General features: G+C 43.5%; 1 protein-coding gene and 1 pseudogene across 1 annotated transcript; one reads left to right on the top strand and one right to left on the bottom strand.

Annotated features, from left to right (window-relative positions):
- Positions 1-1,933: 1,933 nt before the first annotated feature.
- Positions 1,934-4,345, bottom strand: LOC118372911 (cytochrome P450 2F3-like). The gene has a single exon (XM_035758946.2). It carries the CDS (start codon positions 4,149-4,151, stop codon positions 2,676-2,678), a length of 1,476 nt encoding a protein of 491 aa, XP_035614839.1. The 5' UTR covers positions 4,152-4,345; the 3' UTR covers positions 1,934-2,675.
- A 6,406-nt stretch (positions 4,346-10,751) lies between these two features.
- LOC118372875 (leucine zipper transcription factor-like protein 1) lies at positions 10,752-20,329 on the top strand (annotated as a pseudogene).
- The last annotated feature ends 4,674 nt before the right edge of the window (positions 20,330-25,003 follow it).

Genomic DNA, 25,003 nt, shown 5'->3' with positions numbered 1-25,003 from the left:
ACCTAAGCATTACGAAAGGTCTATTCGATCAAATAACCCACACGTTGCAAATAACCCATAAAATGTTTTGTTAACCAAATTCGACACTCTCACTGACCTCCATTCAAAACTCGCTTGATGAGCAAAAACAAAACAAAAACGCCACCTGCTGGAGAATACAGATTCCGTTAATTAAGAGAGTAGTAGCGCCCACTATAGACAACATCCTGACCTTTCTGCAGAAAGCAGGGAACGGCAGGATCATGTCTATTTTCACCTGACATAACCTATAGGTTAGGGTTGATGGTTTCTACTTGCAAACAGTGGTGTAAAGTATTTAAGTAAAAATACTTTAAAGTACTACTTAATTAGTTTTTTTGGGGTATCTGCACTTTACTATTTATATTTTTTATTACTTTTACTTCACTACATTCCTATAGAAAATAATGTACTTTTTACTACACATTTTCCCTGACACCCAAAAGTACTCGTTACATTTTGAATGCTTAGTAGGTCAGAAAAATGGTCCAATTCACGCACTTATCAAGAAAACATCCCTGGTCATCCATACTGCCTCTGATCTGGCGAACTCCCTAAACACACGTTTCGTTTGTAAATTATGTCTTAGTGTTGGTGTGCCCCTGGCTATCCGTAAATGAAGAAAAACATATAAGAAAATGGTGCGGTCGGGTTTGCTTAATATAAGGAATTTGAAATGATTTATACTTTTACTTTTGATACTTAAGTATATTTAAAACCAAATAATTTTCAACTTTTACTCAAGTATAATTTTACTGGGTGACTTTCACTTGTGTCATTTTCTATTAAGGTATCTTAACTTTTCCTCAAGTATGACAATTGGGTATTTTTCCACCACTGAATGCAAATTAGTAGGCTATTTAAGATGCAACTGTATCTATTATCTCAAAATGTCATACAAATATTTAATAAAGTAGTTGAACCTTCCACCACCTCCCTATTCAATTTAGAAACAAATATTATCCAGAGCAACTAGGGCTAAGTGCCTTGCTCAAGGGCACATCAATTGATTTTTCACCTAGTCAGGTCAGGGATTCAAACCAGCAACCTTTCAGTTACTTGCCCCATGGGTCTTAACCACTAGGCTACCTAACACCCATTACAGTGCACTTTGGTAGAGACCACATTTACATTTACATTTAAGTCATTTAGCAGACGCTCTTATCCAGAGCGACTTACAAATTGGTGCATTCACCTTATGACATCCAGTGGAACAGCCACTTTACAATAGTGCATCTAAATCTTTTTTGACTTAGATATGGCGCATCACAAGAACATTCTCAACAAATGTGCACTCCCCCTTCCCAGAGTAGATCAAATAAAACAAAAGAAGAAACTAAGTTGAATGTAACAATAAAATTACATTTGTCTGGTTTTGACCTCAGCTTGTAGGTCACAGTCACCAATAGCCTTGTCAAACAAAATAGAAACTAACAACGTTTCTAGAAATGTGGGATATTTCTTTCCGTCTCATGTGACTCAGACAGTGAACTGACTGCACCCAATCAGTGTACAGTTGATCTGTAGCTCTCTTGTTCTCTAAACAATACAACACAATGTAGGAGTGTCCTGCCAGCCAGTTCCACAAACCGAGACTATTGATTTTAGTGACACCTGGGTCCCTGCCTGGCATAAAGTGTAAGAACTCACCGCGCTTGAATGTAGATGGGAAACATCTTGGCCTCTGTGACTGAGTGGCAGAGTGATGTTGAGAGTGGGACAGGGACACGGAGTGGTCACGTTATGGAGCATCTGATTCAAGGGCCTACCAACCATGTGCTGCCCATTAGCTAAATTGAATTATAGATAGACACAAGAGGAAAAGGGAGCATTTGCCTTCCCTACGATCCTGCAAAACAAACCATACATTGATATCTACAGGCTTCAGAGAAAGGAGGCCAAAAGGGAGGCCGAATGAACATTTACTAACTTTTTATTTGGTTCACATGGAGACAAGTGGGAATGAAATCCCACACACATGTTGTCTATTTATACATCATATTCATCTTTTAACCAGATATTGTCAAACAAACAGATAAGGGGTTTCCGATCTGCAAGAACAAGTTAACAGAGTCGGGGGCCTGTAAAAAAGTCACAGAGAACACACTTTCTCTGGGCCATTTAGAAAAATAGGGCGGCGGCGCAATATGTGGCCACACATCAAGAGGTCAACGTGTCATGTGATAGGCCTAATGTGTACTCTCCTTATGTACCCTATTGCATTGTCATGTATGTCATCCTGGAACAATTAATTACACAAATTCCAAAGTTTTATTAAGACGGTATACTGTATACGTAATATAGTATTTTTTTCTGATTCAAAAAGAAGAATAAAGCCAACGAAAGAGTAGAAATACTTCACCATTGCATAAGCTGATAGTTTCCCTTCCAATGCAATGTGATGCATCCTCTAACTAACATGCAGCGTCATTGTCTAGCTCACCCCCATATGAATTGACTTCATTGCTTAGACACAAAGAAACTGATAAAGTGAAAGATACACTGCTACCTGGACCAGCCTTCAACTCATCAGATTACACTAGCCTGAATCCTCAGCATCCATTGCATTACTATCTGGTCAAAACACCTGTCCCTCATCTCTACACCTCCTCCTCCAGAGTTTTCCTCCGGTGGTGCAGCTGCAGTTCCACTCTTGGTCAGCGGGGGGTAGATATGAGCTGGTAATGGCGTGGCATGTTACCGAAGCTGCTAGACTCTGGGCTGAGGTCAATGCTGTCAGGTCCTCCAGGGCAGGAGAAGGAGAAACGCTGCAGCAGAGACACCAGGAAAAGAAAGATCTCCATACGAGCCAGAGATTCCCCCACACAGGCACGCTTACCTGCAGAGAACGCTAAGAAAGCAGGGTTCTTCTGGAAGTTTCCGCTCATATCTAGGAAGTGATTAGGGTTGAAGGTTGTTGGCGTGGCCCAGTGGTCCTTGTCTCGCAGAACAGAGTGCAGCATGGGAAGGATCACGGTGCCCTGAGGGATAGTGTACCCTCTGAATGAGATATTCTTGGTAGCGTAGTGTGGGAGGTTGAGCGGGACGAGGTCCAGGAATCGATGCACCTCGTGGATGACAGCGTCGGTGAAGGGGAGAGACTTCCTGTCCTCCACTCGAGGGATGCGTTGTCGACCAATCACTGTGTCGATCTCCTGCTGCACGTGCTCCTGTATGTCAGGGTATTTGATGAGAAGCACGAGGGCGTATCTGATAGTGGTGCTGGTGGTCTCTGTTCCTGCCAGGAAGAGGTTTAACACTGTGGACACGAGGTTCTCATAATGGAACTCAGAGGAGGACACATCCTTCTCCTGGTTGAGTCTGGTGAGGAAACAGTCTATGAAGTCTCTAGGGATGCCTGGGTCCATGGTCTCCTGGTGCTCGTGGATCTTCTTCATCACAAAGCCTCTCAGCTCGTCCACCTGGCTGAACATGACATGCTGCCGACCAGGCAGGCGTTCCATCAGCCAGGGGAAGATGTTGTAGAGCTGTCCCCAGGCGGTGCTTCCAAAGCGCAGTAAGTTTGTGAGGATGTTGAGCAAGCGCAAGAATTTGTCGTCCTCGTAGCCGAAGCGCTGGCCGAACACCAGGGAGCAGATGACGTTGGACACGGTTCGACTCAGGAAGGGCTGGGGGTCAAAGGGCATGGCTTTAGTGCCGTCCAGACTGTCTATGAGGTATTGGCTCTCCTCCTGTATCCACTCCTCTATCCTCTTACGGCCCATCCCAAAGTCTCTTAGCGTGGTCAGGGTGAAACGACGCAGCTGGCGCCAACGCTCCCCATTACTGATGACCAGGCCATATCCCTTGGTAGCTCGGACCAGGAAGGGGATGGGAGCTCGTCCTGTGAAGTCGTCAGCCTGGTCCACCAGAGCCTCCTTGACCGCCTCGTACCCCACCAGCACCACGGCCCGCTGGGGCCCCAGATACACTGTCATCACTGGCCCATAAACACCACTCCACTTGACGAAGCTCTTGTAGGGGGCCTGTTTGTCCATCTGAAGCAGGTTGCCTATCAGCGGCAGGCCCCGTGGTCCGGGAGGTAGACGGACGTGTCTCTTCCTCCTCAGCATGAACAAACACAGAAGAACCAACACCAGGCCTCCCAACATCACTGTACTACATATCTCCATTACTCCGGCCTGCAAAACAAACAACGTCTCTTGTTCTTGTTCTTTTTCTTTCTTCTTCTTCTTTTTTTAACCCACCTCTCTTTAGTGTTTACCTTCTTTCTGTGCAACAGTGTCTGTCTGTCTATGTTGTCTGTCTATGTTGCCTGCCTGGCTGTTTGTGTGAGTGTCTGTGCGTGTGTTGCAAATGTTTGCTGAGATAAGGGGTTGTGTTGAAAATTTTCCGGGACAGAGTTGAACAACAGATCAGTGATTGGCTGCTGACATTACGTGAATGCACCTTGCACCCATGTAAACGAAGCAAATTAAAACCCAAGGAGTGGAAAGGACTCATATCTTATACTGTGTCCGTCAAGGTTTAAAACAAAATCATACAAAAATGACGAAAATGACAAAATACAAAATACAACCATAAAAACTGAGGAAGATGTACACGACAATACTCAACAAGACAAGCACAAACACAAACAATAGGCCTACTGTATAATTACTATATAGGCAATGCCATGTGATCTATCAATTATAAATAAAGCAGACATGGAACGTTTAATTCTAATTCATATTTTTCAATGACAATTGTGTGGACTTTCTCAATAATAGGCTTACTGAGCTTCCAGAACACTCCTTATTGCTCAGAATCTCTTTCTGGTTTGTAGTCAACTTTCGAAGATAAATTGGTGCCTAACAAATTGTAAACAGGTTGGGCGTTAGAGATAATATTTTATCTTGCAGAAGTATTGTGTTATAAGCTGAGGGAATATGGCCTTTGAGGTCACCCAAGATCATTTGTGGGTTAATATGTAGTTTGATGGAATGATGGGAAAGCCCCTCTTGAACCTTTAAGAAAAATAGAACCGCTGTCGGACAGTACAAAAAAATCTGCATTAGGCCTATGTCCTCTTCTTCACTACAGAACCTGCATTTTGACTTTGTTGACAGAATTTTGTGGGAACTCTTGTGGGAACTCACATATGTGGGAACTCTTGAAGAGCTGAGCACTTGTTGAGCTATGCTGAGCACTTGTTGGCTGCTTTTCCTTCACTCTGCGGTCCGACTCATCCCAAACCATCTTAATTGGGTTGAGGTCAGGTGATTGTGGAGGCCAGATCATCTGATGCAGAACTCCATCACACTCCTTCTTGGTTAAATAGCCCTTACACAGCCTGGAGGTGTGTTGGGTCATTGTCCTGTGAAAAACAAATTATAGTCCCACTAAGCGCAAACCAGATGGTTTGGCGTATCACTGCAGAATGCTGTGTTGGCCATGCTGGTTAAGTGTGCCTTGAATTCTAAATAAATCACGAACAGTGTCACCAGCAAAGCACCCCCACACCATCACACCTCCTCATCCATGCTTCATGGTGGGAAATACACACGCAGAGATCATCCGTTCACCTACTCTGCGTCTCACAAAGACACGCCGATTGGAACCAACAATTGCACATTTTTGTCTCATCAGACCAAAGGACAGATTTTCACCAGTCTAATGTCTATTGCTCGTGTTTCATGGCCCAAGCAAGTCTCTTCTTCGTATTGGTGGCCTTTAGTAATGGTTTCTTTGTAGCAATTCGACCATGAAGGCCTGATTCACACAGTCTCCTCTGTACAGTTGATGTTGAGATGTGTCTGTTATTTGAACTCTGTAAAGCATTTATTTGGGCTGCAATTTCTGAGGCTGGTAACTAATTAACTTATCCTATGCAGCAGAGGTAAGTCTGGGTCTTCCTTTCCTGAGGCGGTCCTCATGAGAGTCTGTTTCATCATAGCGCTTTATGGTTTTTACGACTGCACTTGAATAAACGTTCAAAGTTGACACTCTTGACATTTTCCGCATTGACTGACCTTCATGTCTTAAAGTAATGGATTGTTGTTTCTCTTTGCTTATTTGAGCTGTTCTTGCCTCATGAAGCTGGTTGGGAGAATGCCAAGAGTGTGCAAAGTTGTCAAGGCAAAGGGTGGCTACTTTGAAGAATCCCAAATATATTTAGATTGATAAAGAATACAAATAAATGGTTACTACGTGAATCCATATGTGTTATTTCATAGTTGTGATGTCTTCACTATTATTCTATAATGGAGAAAATAGTAAAACATTAAGAAAAACCCTTGAATGAGTAATGTCCAAACTTTTGACTGGTACTGTATATATATTGTGTAAGCTGCACTGCAATTCAGTTTTACTGTAAACTGCCAAAGTGCTCCGTTGTGGCACATGTATTTGTGTAAATAAAACCTAGCTATCTAATATGCAAATATCTGAATGTAAGGTGATTGCCATTCCTTAAGGGCCACAACAATAGCGATGATGACCCTGTGGGTGTAAACTCTGTAGAATGGCCCATTTTAGTGATGAGGCACTGAATAAGGTATTGGTGTTGTACAGCAGAGCGTGGGAGAAGGGGAAACTACCAGGCAGCTGGCAGTAGTGGTAACAATCTGGAAGCCAGGGAAGGACCGTATGAGGCCAATAGCTTTAACATGACATGCATGTAAGATTATTGAACATATGATTACAGAGAGGTTAACTTACTTCCTGGAGAGCAGGGGGCTAGTATCGCCACATCAGAGTGGAGTCAGGAAGGGGAGGGGAGGGGATCAATTGACCCAGTGCTCTGCTTAGAAGCAGAGGTCAGGAAGGCTCAGGTGAACAATGAGACTGTTGTAGCTGTCTTTTTTGATGTGGAGAAGCCGTATGATATGATGTGGAAGGAGGGGTTGCTAATCAAGTTTGATATTATGGCGGTAGGGGGAAGAACGTACAACTGGATGAAGGACTTCCTGTTTGGAAGGTCTATCCAGGTGAGGGTGGGGAAGTCTCTATCAGGCAGCTAGCTACCTGGTGGATAATGCAGGGGAGCGTGATTAGTCCTCTGTTGTTCTCAATCATGATCAATGATGTTTACTCTCAGGTTTGGCCGGATATTGGGAGGTCGTTATATGCAGATGATGGGGCCATGTGGAATAGGGAAAGAAATGTGCCTTACATAGTCAGGAAAATAAAGGAAGCAATTGATGAGGTAGAGGGGTGGGCATTAATGTGTGGATTCAGGTATTCTGTAGAGAAAACTCAGACAGTGTTCTTAACTAGGAGGAAGGTGGGAGATGAGGTACACTTGAGGTCATATGGTAGGAACTTGGATAACGTGCGGGCCTTCAGGTTCCTTGGGGTGTACTTTGACACGAGGCTGACCTGGGCAGAACACATTGAGAGAGTGGGGGAAAGGGTAAGAAGGTGCTAAATGTGATGCGCTGCCTGACAGGGAAAGAGTGGGGGGCTGGGCATACCTCACTGAGGACCATGTATATTTTAATTGTTCTTTTTAGGGGTTGGATCAGCTTTAAATAGATTCTATCTATCTATCTTCTATCAATGTAATTGTCTACATGATTTCCAATCCCCCATATATGTATTTTTGAAATATATACAGTATATTAGGAGCAGGTATGTTGCGTTGATCTGATCTGTAATAGACTATGGCAGTATAGCGTATGGTTCAGCAGCCCAGACCTCATCACTATGTAGTGGGGCATTTCGGACCATCCCAGTGTCTGAACTACAGGTGGAGATGGGTATGTGCCATTTTAGATTTGGAGATGACAGCTGGAGATGAATTATTGGGTCATCCTACAGGGACATGGGGTGTCTGCGGGCTACTCCCGCCTCCAGTTGTTGATCTGGAAGTGTTGGAGAGACTACAGAAATATAGGGAGGGTGTTGATCCATCTGATTGGTTTAAGAGACATCTGGATACTCTGCATCAGGATTTTGTATATATATATATATATATATATGCAAAAGTATGTGGACACCCCTTCACATTAGTGGATTCGGCTATTTCAGTCACACCTGTTGCTGACAGGTGTAGACAATCGAGCACATAATCATGCAATCTCCATAGACAAACATTTGCAGTAGAATGGCCTTACTGAAGAGCTCAGTAACTTTCAACATGGCACCACCTTTCCAACAAGTCAGTTTGTCAAATTTCTGCCCTGCCCCGGTCAACTGTATGTGCTGCTATTGTGAAGTGGAAACGTCTAGGAGCAACATCGGCTCAGCCGCAAAGTGGTAGGTCACACAATTTCACAGAACAGGGTTGCAGGGTGCTGAAGCTTGTAGTGCGTACAAATCGTCTGCCCTCAGTTGCAATACTCATTACCGAGTTCCAAACTGCCTCTGGAAGCAACGTCAGCACAAGAGCTTCATGAAATGGGTTTCCATGGCCGAGCAGCTACATACAAGCCTAAGATCACCAATGTGTAATGCCAAGCGACGGCTGGAGTGGTGTAAAGCCCGCTGCTATTGGACTTTTGAGCAGTGGAAACGGGTTCTCTGGAGTGATGAATAAAGGTTCACCATCTGGGAGTCCGATGGACGAATCTGGGTTTGGTGGATGCCAGGAGAACAATACCTGCCCCAATGCATAGTACCAACTGTAAAGTTTGGTGGATGAGGAATAATGGTCTGGGGCTGTTTTTCATGGTTCGGACTAGGCCCCTTAGCTCCAGTGAAGGGAAATCTTAATGCTACAGCATACAATGACATTCTAGATTATTCTGTGCTTCCAACATTGTGGCAAAAGTTTGGGGAAGGCCATTCCCTGTTTCAGCATGACAATGCCCCTGTGCACAAAGTGAGGTCCATACAGAAGTGGTTTGTCGAGATCAGTGTGGGAGAACTTGACTGGCCACAGAGCCCTGACCTCAACCCAATCGAACATATTTGGGATGAATTGGAACACTGCCTGCTAGCCAGGCCTAATCGCCCAACATCAGTGCCCAACCTCACTAATGCTCCCTACAGCAAAGTTCCAGCATCTAGTAGAAAGTCTTCCCAGAAGAGTGGAGGCTGTTGTAGTAGCAAAGGGAGGACCGACTCCATATTCATGCCCATGATTTTGGAATGAGATGTTTGACGAGCAGGTGTCCACATTCTTTTGGTCAAGTGTTTGCAGTCCTTTAGCTCACGTAGCAGACAAGACCTGCTTTATGACATACTACAAACCCATGGCAGGGTTAGACAGATGGGTATACAGACAAGATTTTCTTGGGTCCTAGCCCATGTGGGGGTGGAGGGGAACGAGGCATTTAATGTACTGGCTAAACAAGTACTTAGTAGTGGGGATGTTGATGTTGTAGTTTCAATGAGCAAGGCTGAGGCAAAATGCCTGATATGGACAGTGGTGGTGCAGCCATGGCAGAAGCAATGGAATAGAGATACTAAGGGCAGGTATTTATTTCAAGTATAGAGGAAAGTTGGGGAGGGGAGGACGGCAGGAAGAGACAGAAAAGAGGAGGCTATTTTTACAAGATTACGGGTGGGACACAGCCGTTTGAATAATAAGACTTTAAATGTGATAGGAAAGCATCCAACAGGAAAGTGTGATTATTGCCAGGAAACAGAGACAGTGGAGCATGGACTGATACAGTGTGGACAGTATGAGTGGGAAAAAGAGAGGCTGAGATCCAGTATGAGGGAGAAGGGGATACAGGAAATTCGTTTAAATATTATACTGAGTAGAACATCATTAGATACAGTCTCAAATATTTCGTTATCTTTTTTTAAAGAGAAACAGGGCTGGCAGGTAGGATTGAGATTATCCGTCTCTGGCTCACACTCCAGTACAGTAGGTTGCGGTAATGCACTATAACGTTGGATACCAACCGCCGATAAAAACCATAGAAGAAGAAGAAGAAAAAAGAATGTCCCCATGGTTACCAAAGCAATTACTCTATTCGGTATCCAATAATCTCCATTGAATAGCGGAGCTCACTGATAACGTTATTAGATTATCTTCTCAGATATCACTATAAATAAATACATATACATTGTACTGTACCTGCTAGTTTGTGCATTGTGGCCTAGCCAGTTAACCTACAATTTAGCAGTTAAGGAGTCGGGTGTTTGGTGGCAAAAATGGTAAGTAACATTAGCCAAATGTTAGCAGGAAGCTTGCTAGCTAGTTATAGTAGCCGCTGTAAACGAACGTTACTAGTAACGTTTAACGTTAGCCACATAGAACAAGGAGCAGTTACTAGTGGGTGCGTTCGAGCTGATCGCTTTTGTCAATGGTCACCTCCTTTCAACGTGTGTTTATAAAACAACTTTTATAAACAATGGCAACACTAGTATTTTTATTTCACCTTTATTTAACCAGGTAGGCAAATTGAGAACAAGTCCTCATTTACAATTGCGACCTGGCCAAGATAAAGCAAAGCAGTTCGACACATACAACAACACAGAGTTACACATGGAATAAACAAAACAGTCAATATTACAGTAGAAAAATAAGTCTATATACAATGTGAGCAAATGAGGTGAGATAAGGGAGGTAAAGGCAACAACAAAAAAAGGCCATGGTGGCAAAGTAAATACAATATAGCAAGTAAAACACTGGAATGGTAGATTTGCAGTGGAAGAATGTGCAAGGTAGAGAGAAATAATGGGGTGCAAAGGAGCTACATAAATACAGTAGGGGGAGAGGTAGTTCATTGGGCTAAATTATAGATGAGCTATGTACAGGTGCAGTAATCTGTGAGCTGCTCTGACAGCTGGTGCTTAAAGATAGTGAGGGAGAGTGTTTCCAGTTTCAGAGATATTTGTAGTTCGTTCCAGTCATTGGCAGCAGAGAACTGGAAGGAGAGGCGGCCAAAGGAAGAATTGGTTTTGGGGGTGACCAGAGATATATACCTGCTGGAGCGCGTGCTACAGGTGGGTGCTGCTATGGTGACCAGCGAGCTGCGATAAGAGGGGACTTTACCTAGCAGAGACTGGTAGATGACCTGGAGCCAGTGGGTTTGGCGACGAGTATGAAGCGAGGGCCAGCCAACGAGAGCGTACAGGTCACAGTGGTGGGTAGTATATGGGGCTTTGGTGACAAAATGGATGGCACTGTGATAAACAGCATCCAATTTATTGAGTAGGGTATTGGAGGCTATTTTTTAAATGACATCGCCGAAGTCGAGGATCGGTAGGATGATCAGTTTTACAAGGGTATGTTTGGCAGCATGAGTGAAGGATGCTTTGTTGCGAAATAGGAAGCCAATTCTAGATTTAACTTTGGATTGGAGATGTGAGTCTGGAAGGAGAGTTTGCAGTCTAACCAGACACCTAGGTATTTGTAGTTGTCCACATATTCTAAGTCAGAACCGTCCAGAGTAGTGATGTTGGACGGGCAGGTGCAGGCAGCTATTGGTTGAAGAGCATGCATTTAGTTTTACTTGTATTAAAGAGCCATTGGAGGCCACGGAAGGAGAGTTGTATGGCATTGAAGCTCGTCTGGAGGGTTGTTAAGACAGTGTCCAAAGAAGGGCCAAAAGTATACAGAATGGTGTCGTCTGCGTAGAGGTGGATCAGAGACTCACCAGCAGCAAGAGCAACATCATTGATGTATACAGAGAAGAGAGTATGTTGCACTGAGCCTTGTTATTGGAAAACCACACCAGTGTCCGACTTTCGGCTGTCGTATATAACGTTACACCTACCCCGACTTCATTCAATCACTCTCGTCTACAGTCGGTTGATTTCGCCTTACCACTCAAACGATCCCAGTATCTTTGGCTAAACTATGATATGGACAGTTTGCTGATGTGGATTTAGCAAGGGATGTAGCTTTACCTTGCGTCTAGTACTACACTAACCACTGCAACCGATGCGATCTACTGCACGGATAGTTAGCTAACGTTAGCTAGTTTAGTAGCTAGTGAAGTGCTGAATACGAATTAAAATCGTTAACTTTAACTAGCTAGCCAACAACTAGGCTTGCCAGCTGCCTAGCTAGAAGTTACACGGTATGACGTTTCCATGACAACGCAGCGCTCTTTACTGGTTAGCTAGCCATCCACATCATAGCTTAGTGACTGCAGCCAGATAACCTTGCAGTACTGTACATTTATTGAATAGCAGGACCGCCCCATTGCCTTATTCGATGTCGTGCTTGAGACAATAACTAGGCAGTTAACGTTAGCTAAGGAACTAGTCTATAGTTGATCAATCAAGAGGGCCACTGCCACTGATCTTCTAGCTCACATTACTTACCTGCAGATTCACTGACATCCATCCCTGTTCCTCCTTGTCTCTCCTTGAAGGCTGAGTTTGGTTTCAATGAACACCATCAGAATGAGGCGATCAACTACATGCGCTTTGCATGCTCCAAGAGGGCCATCAGACTCAAGGCCATTGACTCCTGCTTTGAGGACCTCAAAGACAGCAGGTGTTGTGTCACAAACAATAACCTACATTTTATCACAGCTAGCCAACAATGTTGGTCGGAGGAATGCATGTCCTGTCTTTTTAGGACTGCTTTTTATGGTATTTGTGTATATGTTATTGGGAAAACAAGTTATTATATTCTAGGCTAGTGGACGAGACCTTCACGGTGGACGAGGTGCGGGACATGCTCGACGGGCTGAAGCTAGTGGTGCGAGGAGAGGTGGAGACTGAGCTCGTCAACACGGCCCACACCAACGTGCTGCTGCTCCGGCAGCGCTTCTCTCAGGCCCGAGAAGTTCTACCGTCGTCTGCAGACTGACATCTCGGAGCTGGAGGACAGGTGGGCTGTGGAGTGGCTGGGAAGAGGGCTGTGAGGATGGGTGGGATGGCTTGGAGGTGGATTGTGGGGATGACAGGTGGCTGTGAGGGCAGGCTGAGGCCTACTTTGAAATTTCCAACAGATGGAAGTACATGATCGCAGTAGGTAGGTAGTACTGAGAATTAGGCAGTGTGGGAAGGTTTATGGGAGTTCAAGGGTTAAGAGGGTGAAACTCAGGTGGGAAGCAACCTTTTAACCCCAACGTGTGTGTGTGTGTGTGTGTGTGTGTGTGTGTGTGTGTGTGTGTGTGTGTGTGTGTGTGTGTGTGTGTGTGTGTGTGTGTGTGTGTGTGTGTGTGTGTGTGTGTGTGTGTGTGTGTGTGTGTGTGTGTGTGTGTGTGTGTGTGTGTGTGTGTGTGTGTGTGTGTGTGTGTAGCCTGTCAGTAGAGTCACTTATTATGTACACGAGTTTGAGCAGTGAGCACCCCCATACTCAAAGCAGAAGCCGCTTCCTTCAGTGTTTTTCATGTACGCAGTATGTAAGGCACTGAGGCACTTTTCCATTTCTGTGGTTTCCTACTGTCACTGATATGTAGCCAGATGCAACCACAGCTTGTGTGACCTGTGTGGGTGGAGTAGTTCACATGATACGATACCCGAGGTATGGTTTGATGTCGCTTGCCTTGCCTGGCGTATATTGTCAGGAAGTTTGCTTTCTCCACATGCAGTGTAGTGAATGTTTTGAAAGTTAACATGTACATTTCTTTATTTTTGGCAGCTAATTTTGTCCAAATGAATGCTATGAAGAACATGTAAATGGACTAGGCTGAGTGGAGACGAAGCAAAATGTGTAGAAATAAACTGCCAATGAAAGGTCTGTTGCATCCAGGGTTACTAAGCATGGCTGCCAAGAATGTCTTCCAGGAGTGCTTCATAACCAGCCTGGACACAGAAGGATGTGGGAATGTTCTCTACCGTTAAAAACAGCTATATCTCATGGGGAGGGGTTGTCACATTTTTACTTTGCCCCTCGAGGGCATACTGACACGGTGCCAAAAAACGTATTAGCGCATTCCCTTTCATCACGCTGAATTTACCACAGGATCATTCATCATGGTGCCTCAGACCAGAGGTGCTAAAGATACAACAGGGAACAATGCAGCGTGGCCAAAGTCAGCCGGGTCAGCAGTGAAACGTTGGCAACTAGCTGGTCGCGCAATTCATCTCAATTGTTCCCTTTCCGAAATCTAAACTCTGATTTTTTTTTATTTTTAGGGCTTTTGGAGTAATTACGTAATGGATTGTCAGGCAACGGTTTTCCCGCACTCCGCTCCCTCTTTTCCCCACCAGTAAGATCAAATGGGAGGATGAGGCTGAGGACTTTTCCCTCACACTCGCTCCCCCACTCTCTTGTTGTTACTGGGGCCCAGGAACATGACACTGAAATGTTTAGCATGGCTTTGTGATGTGGGGTACAATTCAAGGCCCATGGGCTGTGTTAATGTGTCTTTTAGAGATGGAGTGGAAAGCCATTCCTTTTACAGTCCCAACTTTTTGATGTAAAAAGTTGGCAGTCCATCAGCACGGTAGAAAGCTGTGGTTACATAAATTGATAGAGAGATCATTTTTGTACTTTACAGACAAGACTCTGCTTTTCCTATAATGTGGCTGTGAAGCGTCAGCTAAATGGCATATATATAATATCAAATCAAATTGTATTAGTCACATGCGCCGAATACAACAGGTGTAGTAGACCTTACAGTGAACTGCTTACTTAACAGCCCCTAACCAACAATGCAGTTTAAAAAAAAAAAATACGGATAAGAAATAAAAGTAACAAGTGATTAAAGAGCAGCAGTAAAATAACAATAGCGAGACTTTATACAGGGGGGTTCCGGTACAGAGTCAATGTGCGGGGGCACCGGTTAGTTGAGGTAATATGTACATGTAGGTAGAGTTATTAAAGTGACTATGCGTAGATGATAACAACAGAGAGTAGCAGCGGTGTAAAGGGGAGGGGTGTGTGAGTGAGCTTCAACTCCATTTGACCTTTATTATTGACACCAGTCAAACAAAAACAAAAGGTTTTTAAAAAAACAAGTCCATGGCTTATGTAGAGTGTTTTTGTAGTACGCCTACATTCATGTGATAAGATAACCAAGCCCTTGAAAGTGTTCCGTAGGCCTCAATCCTGTGTGGCTGTTAGCAGGGCGTCAGAAGCAGGGAATACGCCCCTAGTAGCCACAGATCTACGTGCGTTCTGCAGCTTTTTCAAACCACATATGCAGTAAGCGTGTAGAGAGGTGCTTTGTTCACCACAAACATTTAGTGTTAAACTGTCTTCAGGAGGACAACAAGTGTGTTTTTCTTTTTCTTAAAGCTATGGAACTGTCAGTTGGCTGCTCCCCTATACTTGACGTATAACATATTGCAAAACATTTGACATCTCTTTCATAAAGACACACGCAGCTATTATAGGCCAACGAGTCAGTACACTGACACTCACTGTATGGTATCAAACAGTCTGACGTTACTCTGCGTTGTTTGTATCCCACACGGGGTTCCGTGTGGCTCAGTTGGTAGAGCATGGCGTTTGCAATGCCGGGGTCGTGGGTTCAATTCCCATTGGGGAGCGGTATAGAAAATGCATGTACTCACTACTGTAAGTCGCTTTGGATAAGATCATCTGCTTAATGATGACAAAAGGACACTATGAATGTGCTAATTGTCTAATTTACATGTTCTCTCCCCTTGTTTTGTTTGTTTTCATTCTCTACAGAGAGTTGTTGGAGCAAGTGGCTGAGTTTGAGAAGACTGAATTTAAAAACCAAAATAAGGTGACTGTTAACTAAAGCCTAACCACCTAGACTGTTATGCATCCATTTGCCCTTTAAAAAAAAAAAAAAAAACATTTATGACTTGTTTATTAATACTTGTTAAGCTGAATTATTGCACTTACGATTCAAATGCTTTGTATTTAATGTATCACAATTGGAAACGGCAGACCACACGATGTGACCGTAGAAAATCAACTTTTCTTAGTCACCAGCCCTCTGATAGGATCATCTCTTCTAGCTCTTCACACCCTCCCCGTGTAACACATTTCTAGCACTTCAGGCTTGTCGAGGTGTGGGTTTTCACTTGAGTCTGAACAACAATTCACCAACAACAACTCATACGTTCCACTTAGTTTATAAGTTAATGTTTGACCGCTTAAATCACCCATCGAAAATAAGCTTGAATGTATGACGTGTTTATTCACACTGGTTAAGCGGAGTTCTCGCCCTTACATTAAATACGCAGCACTTGAATCGTATCACAATTGGAAACTGCAGACCACACGATGTGACCATAGAAAAATAACAACGTGGTCATCAGCCCTCTGATAGGAGCATCTCTTCTATCATTTCACACCCACCCACCACCTGCAAAACATTTCTATGAAGTCCTCACTTCAGGCTTGTCGAGGTGTGGTTTTCACTTGAGGCCGAACAACAATTCACCAACAACAACTTGTGTGTTTCACTTTGTTTTTAACTCCATGTTATCAAGGTCGTTGATGGCTGGAATCATGAATTGATGCCATTCATTGATGTGGGAGCAGGTGCTCTACTTCACTTCATTGTATAGTACTACTGATATTGAGTACTGCATTGTTGGGAAAGAACTTGCAAGAAAGGCATTTCACTCTACTTATGCTTGGGAAAATGTCATTTGAAACTTGAAAACTTGCCTTGCTTTCTTACCCAGACTAACCAGGAAATTAGCAAGCCCAAGTTATCACCCCTGAATGAAGGTGAGGTATCTGAACTTCTCAACAAGGTAAAGAACTCGACTCTCCTGTGGTAATATAGAGTTATCAGAATTAACACCAGGTCATTGTATGAGACTCATGCGTAACTGTTACATTACATTGGTTGTTTTTCATCAGGAGATATCCAGGTTACAAGAGTAAAAGGATCAACTCAAGGGCAGGCTCCGAACAATGGAAACCCTGGTATTTAAATCCATGATTTGTGTTTCTGATTTAGGACATTCTTACTTAAATGCACTCTACTTCTTGTAACTTTTGACGTCATATTTTGTGCTCATGTTTCCACCTAACCTACACCTGACCTTTGCTAATTGAATGATCAATGTTGGAATCACTTTTAGGAAGTAGCTTGCAGTATACCGATTGTGTTTCAGGCCATGGGTGAGTTGGATGAGAAGACGAAGGCGGAGAGGGCTCTCAAAAACCTACAGAAGGTCCAGGGGGAACAGAAGGTACTCTAGCACTGTAAGGGTTAACAATATAAATATAACAAAATGGGCCAAAAGAACATAAGATGACTGTTGCAGTTGACTTTCCACTCAGTCATATTTCCTGTTTCCTTCCTGTTTTGATTTGTGCATTGTAGTATTTTTTTTCTCCCTTTTAAATAAGTTGACCCCATGCTGGCCTTGTGTTTAGGATGTGTTGAACCTTTAGTCGTTCTTTTTTTTCTGAACAATTACTATTATTTTGTTTGCTTTCATGGAAATCAACTGGTATGTATCAATCCGACACTATGCTTTGTGTGTTGAATACATGTCCATCTAAGTGTGCATCCCAAATGGTTCCCTATTCACATAGGGCTCTGGCCAAAAGTAGTGCACTGTATAGGGAGAAGGGTCCATTTGGGACGTAGCCTAAAAGTCCACCCACTGAAGTGCTTAGTTTCTTTCCCCAAGATGGCCACCCGTTCTCAGGAGATCACTAGCCTTGAGGACACTGGCAGCGCTGCAGGAGGACTACCAGAAGTCCCTGAGTGTCAACTCTGCCTCCCAGAGAGACCTGCAGGACAACCTGGTCTCTGCCAAACGCGACCTGCTCAGGGCACAAGAACAGCTGGCCCTAGCAGAGAAGGTACATCCCTCTACCCCATACTGGAACCTGGTGCCTTTCACAGAAATCATGCATTGATGGAAAACAATGCAAGGTTGGGTGAACTTGGGTGAAGTGTCTGAAGTAAGCATTTGGCTCAAGAGCTATGGACCCAATTATATCAGCTATATTTGCCTATAAGAGGTTATCATGCAACCCTTTTGTGTGTTTTTGTGTGCGTAGGAGCTGGATAGGAAGTTCCAGCAGACATCTGCCTACCGCAACATGAAGGAGATTCTCACCAAGAAGAACGAGCATATCAAGGACACCAGGAAACGCCTTTCAAAGTGAGTCAGTTGATTATCATAAGAAATTATCATGAATGATAGACAGACAGATTGACTAATTCATCTTCTGCTGAATGATGATTAATGTTTGCCATTCCTGTCTAACAACCTTTTTCGCTAACATTTCCAATATTTAATTTCCAGATACGAGTCCGATGAATGAAACCTTTGCCTCACACGACAAGACACAAAATAGGAGGTTAATGCGCATGACAAGAAGGTGGAAGTGGCCCAAATCCAGGGATTGCCACGGTGGAAAAGGTTTTGACCCATTCATCATTTATTCTACCCCACTGCAGGAGTAGGCGGTTTGGAATTAAAAGTGCACTTGAGAATATCACAGTTCACCTGTAGTTCAGAACCTTCTAGAAGAATCACATCAAATCCAGCCGATTTTGTAGTCATTAGGTTTAGGAGAGGATTGTGGGAGATTAAGGGTTGGGGGCTAATCGACAGAGCCTCCTATGGTCAGTCTCACTGGGAGAAGAACCTTGAATGTCTCTGTCCCTTTGCTTGTCTATTCTATCCCATATCTATCTGTCCCATGGAGTCCTATCTAGTAGCTGAAGTTTTGTATGTAGTAGTAGGTTTTCCTCACTGCACTATGCAAGGACTTTCAAGTCCTTGACTCACTGTCTAAAAAGGAGGCCTTCTGAATAAGGGAGATTATGCCTGAAGCTTTGCAGCCACCTATATCTGTCTGATGGTGATGTGTAATTTTTTCCATGACACCAACTCGTGAATTATTGTCTCTTCTCAAGACAGTACATTATTTGTCATCTATTTCTTTGCACATGTAGCTAGGGCATGATGCAACATCTATCTATATGTATTCAGATGGTGTAATTCAGAGCTCCATGAATAGAGTCACGGCTAATGGTACATATTATGCAGCACAGCATATGCAGCATAGCATAACATTAAAACATATCTTGAGGGAAGTTAGTGAGGGAAATGTTTACATAGTATAATTTGACATGTTTTAATTTTCTTACCATCTATCCTGTTTTAGCATATCAAATATTTATTGGAAAGATCAGAGGTTGGACCTTAGCGAATGCAAAAAAATATTTATGGAATATAAGCACTACACTGACTGTACAAAACATTAGGAACACCTACCTAATATTATGTGGTAACCCCTTTTGCCCACAGAACATACTCAGTTCGTCGGGGTATGGACTCTACAAGGTGTCGAAAGAATTCCACAGGGATGCTGGCCCATGTTGAGTCCAATGCGTCCCACAGTTGTGTTAAGTTGGCTGGATGTCCTTTGGGTGGTGGACCATTCTTGATACACACGAGAGACTGTTGAGCATGAAAAACGCATCAGCATTGCATTTCTTGACACACTCAAACCGGTGCACCTGGCACCTACTACCATACCCTGTTCAAAGTAACTTACATTTTTTGTCTTGCCCATCCCTCTGAGTGGCAAACACACACACAATCCATGTCTCAATTGTCTCAAAGCTAAAAAAAAATATTTTTTTAACCTGTCTCCTCCCCTTCATCTACTGTACAATAATGGATCATAGCTTTCACCTGGATTCTCCTGGTCATGCTATGCCATGTAAAGAGCAGGTGTTCCTAATGTTTTGTACATGTCTGTATCATGAAAGGGTTCTGACCATATTTTGACAGGTTATGTCAGCTGTCATGACATATGACATGGCTATGACCGTGTTATAACTTATGACGCTTGGTGTCAAAGTGTTACCGTATATTGTTCCAAATAATGTCTTAAAATGAACATAATCTAAAAGGATACTTTTGAGAAATCAATATTTTTAATGTTGAATAAATTAATGTGATTTTTTTTAACATTTCAAAATGTAGACCTACTCCATATGTTAAGAGCACATTATAAGGACTATAATGACATCAATATGTTGTCTGTGTCCTGTACGGTTCACAGGTCATAGGGTTTTACAGGAGGCATGTATAGGTCTAAAAAGGGCCTAATGTGGCCGCTTTAAACACGATTCTCTCAAAAAATAGTTTGTGATGCAAATGTAAAAAGCATGTCAAACACCCTTCCTCTCAATGGAATTTCTATGTGAGAATTTGCCAGAACGATCTGGGATACCCCCCCAAAAATTTGGGCTAAGCTGGCGTGAAATAGCCCTATAGCATGTACTGTGTCAGAGGTACAACCATCAAAGCAATTGGAATGTTAGAGCAACACATGCAATACAAACGCCTAACCCATCTTCATTCAGTAGCCCTTAGGTGACTAAAGACCTTGACATTCCACAATTTATATATATACACCACTGGGTGGGGCTGGCCTCCTGAGCTTTATATATAAATCCTGGATATTCATCCATAGCTCACTTTTGCAGCTCCAGCTGTACCATCCACCGAGCCTATCATTATCTGAAGACCATGCCAGTGACTCTCTCTATTGGGTCCTCCACACTGTCCGGGGAATGAGGTTATCGTGGGGGCTTCGGGCTTCTCTGGAGGCCTGGGTGGTGGAGGGATGGCCCTGGCTCTCCGCTATGGAATGGGGCTGGGGGCAGGAGCACAGCTGGGGTTAAGTGGAGGCATGGGGATGGGGGACGCAGGACTAGGTCTTGAGGGTGGAGGAGGCTACAGGGCTGGGATGGGTATGGGTGGTGATGGTGGCAGGGGCAGTGCTGCCTTCTCTATGGGTAAACTGGAGAGCCTCACCCTGGACACGGTCAAATTTGCGATGGAGCTGGACTGCATTTGGGCAACCGCCCATGAGATGAAGGCCGAGTAAGTCTCACTGCATGCCTTCTCATTGGGACAAGTACATGTATGCTCCCAAATGGCACCCTATTCCCTTTATAGTACACTACTGTTGATCAGGGCCCACAGTGACGCATCCAATGTGATTTATTTTTACATGCTAGCTATTGTCTGCTAAACAAATTGTGAAGAGGCGATTATGATTTCCTGTCATACCTGTCACCTTTTGTCATGCAGGTATGATTTTGAACAAGGCGTGAGGTATCAGCTGGAGTCAGATATTGCCACCATGAGGAGGGTACTGCAGAATTTCTGCCTATAAATATCAGATTTCATTCAATATAATTTCCTGTTCAGTTAGACAACAAATCGCTATGACTATAGCACTCCATCCTGTAGGACATTGACATGGCCTGCGATCTCCGCATTGAACTAGATGCCAAACACTCTAGCCTTAGAGATGAGCTGGACTTTATCACCAAGACTCAGGATGAGGTAATAGCCTAGAATAAAATCACAGAGCACAACACTATGAGTGCGTGCGATGCTTGTGTGTAGATGTGTGCATCTCTATATTCATCGTGAGATGGTGAGCAAGGCAAACCTCAGAGAGAACACTGAAGGTCCCTCTGTGAAAAGTAAAGCCATTATATTGTATTCTATTAAACTACATACAACTGTATGAGACTGCAACAGATTGTAGGAGTGCTGTCATGTGAACTGTAATGAGTGGTATTGGCTGACAGATGGAAGGTTTTACAGGAGCTGTTCAATATTCAGTCCAAACGGGGCACCTCTTCCACTGACACATCAGTATCTATGATTGAGGTGGACCCGGTCAAGTCCTTTGACATCGCTTCTGCGCTCAACAAGATACGAGTGGAGTATGAGAAATCAGTAGAGCAGCACAAAGAGAAGGAAGATGCCTACTACAAAAGGTACAGCTTACTCAAAATGCAAATCGACAGCATTAGGCCTACTAAATGTAAATGACATTTTATTCTTGTAATACCATTTAGATTTTCTAAACAGTCACTCTAATTGTTTCCTGTGAATGTACAATACACTCTCTGCCCAATAGGGGTCAGTAGAAATGGCTGGGTGTCTCAAGGTGAATGAGATAGGCCTACTTAGAAAATATTTGGACAATGAGGATGCTATGTTTTTGGGGAGCGACACAAAGTATAAATCCCTTAATCTATGTAATGAAATAACTAGCGCATGGTTTAAAGTCTGAAAAGCCGATCACTCCGAACAACTAGTTACTGAACAACTAGTTATACTGGTGTCTTTTCACTCAGAAAAGGCCTAGAAGCTACTCAAAGGGCATTACATTTTGTCCTGCAGGAAAAAGGGGGAGGAAGACTTTGGCTTGATCTGTTGATCTTCTTAGAGATGAAACTGTCACAGACACCACAAGCTTGTGTATAACACTAGAACCTACAGGGAATAGGGTGCCCTTTGGGACGGAAAATGGTGTGATGGTGTGGTGACCAGCCAACCGTTACTCTTCTCCTGTTTTGAGTGAAACTCACCAAGCTGCAGAGCAGTTTGCCGTGGGTTAACCCCAAGTTAGTGGTGTCTTTGGTGCAGACAAAAGATTCAGGGAACCCAACTTCCTAAAGCAGGGGAAGAAACAAACAACTGCCAGACATTTTGTTGTTGTTGATTGATGTTTTATTAAAATAACTGACATGCAGACAGATATAGACGTACATATTTGCATACTTACACACGACACTCGTTCCGCCTCTCTCATGCAAACATCTACATGCATCTTTCACTCTGAAAGTGACTCGCATCAAGAATCCTGCAGCTCATGTAAAGAATACACTGAATGATGTTATCAAAGTGTGTATGAGACAGTAGCTAATGGCCCCGTGCTGCACTCTGCCTGCAGTTGGATGAGGTCCAGGCTGCCAATGCCACCAGCTCTGAGGCCCTCACCACCTCCAAGGCAGAGATCTCTGCCTCCAGGAAAGAACTGCAGGCCCTCAGTCTGGAGCTGCAGAGTCTGGTCAATATGGTGAGTCGGGTCTAACACACTGTGTGTGTGTGTTTGTGATTACACCATTTCAATCTATTGTACCAATACCATCTCGTATGTTGTGAATATAACTTTTCACTGGCCTTAGAGAGATATCTATAGTCATAGTGAAACGAAACCATGTATGTACAGTACCAGTCAAAAGTTTGGACACATCTACTCATTAAAGGGTTTTTCTTTATTTTTTAAAACTATTTTCTACATTGTGGAATAATAGTGAAGACATCAAAACTATGAAATAACACATGGAATCCTGTAGTAACCAAGTGAGTGTTAAACAAATCAAAATATTTGCTTAGATTTTAGATTCTTCAAAGTAGCCACCCTTTGCCTTGATGACAGCTTTGTACACTCTTGGAATTCTCTCAACCAGCTTCACCTGAAAGGCTTTACCAACGGTCATGAATCCAACTCATCCCAAACCATCTCAACTGGGTTGAGGTCGGGTGACTGTGGAGGCCAGGTCATCTGATGCTGTGCTCCATCACGCTTCTTCTTGTTCAAATAGCACTTACCTAGCCTGGAGGTGTGTTGAGTCATTGTCCTGTTGAAAAACAAATGATAGTCCCACTAAGCGCAACCCAGATGGTATGGCGTATCGCTGCAGAATGCTGTGGTAGCCATGCTGGTTAAGTGTGCCTTGAATTCTAAATAAATCACTGACAATGTCACCAGCAAAGCACCCCCACACCATCACACCTCCTCCTCCATGCTTCACGATGGGAACCACACATGCGGAGATCATCCGTTCACATACTCTGCGTTTCACAACGACATGGCGGTTGGAACCAAAAATCTCAAATTTGGACTCATCAGATCAAAGAAATTTTCACCGGTCAAATGTCCATTGCTCATGTTCCTTGGCCCAAGCAAGTCTCTTCTTCTTATTAGTGTTCTTTAGTAGGGGTTTCAGCAGCATTTTGACCATGAATGCCTGATTCACGCAGTCTCTGAACAGTTGCTGTTGAGATATGTCTGTTACTTGAACTCTGTGAAGCATTTATTTGGGCTGCAATTTCTGAGGCTGGTAACTCTAATGAACTTCTGCAGCAGAGGTAACTCTGGGTCTTCCTTTCCTGTGGCGGTCCTCATGAGAGCCAGTTTCACCATAGTGCTTGATGGTTTTTGCAACTGCACTTGAATAAACTTTCAAAGTTCTTGAAATTTTCCAGATTGACTGACATGTCTTAAAGTGATGACGAACTGTCATTTCTCTTTGCTTATTTGAGTGGTTCTTGCCATAATATGGATTTGGTCTTTTAACACCCCTACCTTGTCACAACACAACTGATAGGTTCAAACGCATTAAGAAGGAAAGGAAATACGTATTAATTTAAATGCATTCCAGGTGACTACCTCATGAAGCTGGTTGAGGGAATGCAATGAGTGTGCAAAGCTGGCATCAAGGCAAAGGGTGGCTACTTTGTATAATCTTAAATATAAAATATATTTTGATTTGTTTAACACTTTTTTGGTTACTACATGATTCCATATGTGTTATTTCATAGTTTTGATGTCTTCATTATTATTCTACAATGTAGAAAGTACACCTGTAATGAGTAGGTGTGTCCAAACTTTTGACTGGTTCTGTAAGTCAGTGATGCTGTGACAGTGCTGTGATGCAGCTGATGAGTATCAGAGTTTGATATAAATCAGTGCTAACAGTCACACAGGAAGTGGTTGCTATGGTGTCTCGCATTGCCAAACTCCCCCACTGCTGAGCTTAGGCACAAACAGCAATACTGCTTTCCAGAAGACATCAGTGGTGTATCCATTCACTGCAGTTTTGTGCCTTCCAGTAGAAAGACAGGTGACTAAATGGGGTTTGCCAAGGCACCAACAGGATTGTTTTCTTTTTACCTCAAAATCAGTCTGCTGTTTTGTGTTTTTCTTTAGAAATTTTAAGTGAGATCCTGCTTATGGGAAATGGGTTACATTGACTGGCACTTTTATTTTGAAAGATACACTTTTGATAACAGGGTGACTGACGGTGGTTATGTTGTCCCAGTTAAACAATGCCCCATATGTTCTAACATGAGCTAGCTAGTAACATGTCCCTGGAGCTTAGCTTTGCCCAGTCCAGTGGGGGCGTGGCGGACTACCAGAACCAGATCAGGGGCCTGGAGGAGGCCATCGATGTGGCTAAGGTGGACCTGCACAAGCAAATCCTCAGCTAGCAGGAGCTCCTGGACGTCCAGCTGGTCCTGGACGCTGAGATCACCACCTACCGGACACTTCTGAACTGGGATGACTAGAGTGGTTAGAGTGCTGATCTATGATCAGTTTTGCCTTATGATTGCGGGCTCGGAGCTCTCATTCAATTCAATTGAATGAATACTTTATTTCGAATCGACACTGGTTAATAAG

Source organism: Oncorhynchus keta, chromosome 4 (assembly GCF_023373465.1).
Source record: "Oncorhynchus keta strain PuntledgeMale-10-30-2019 chromosome 4, Oket_V2, whole genome shotgun sequence".
Lineage (NCBI taxonomy): Eukaryota > Metazoa > Chordata > Actinopteri > Salmoniformes > Salmonidae > Oncorhynchus > Oncorhynchus keta.
This window is presented reverse-complemented; position numbering and strand designations above follow the sequence as displayed.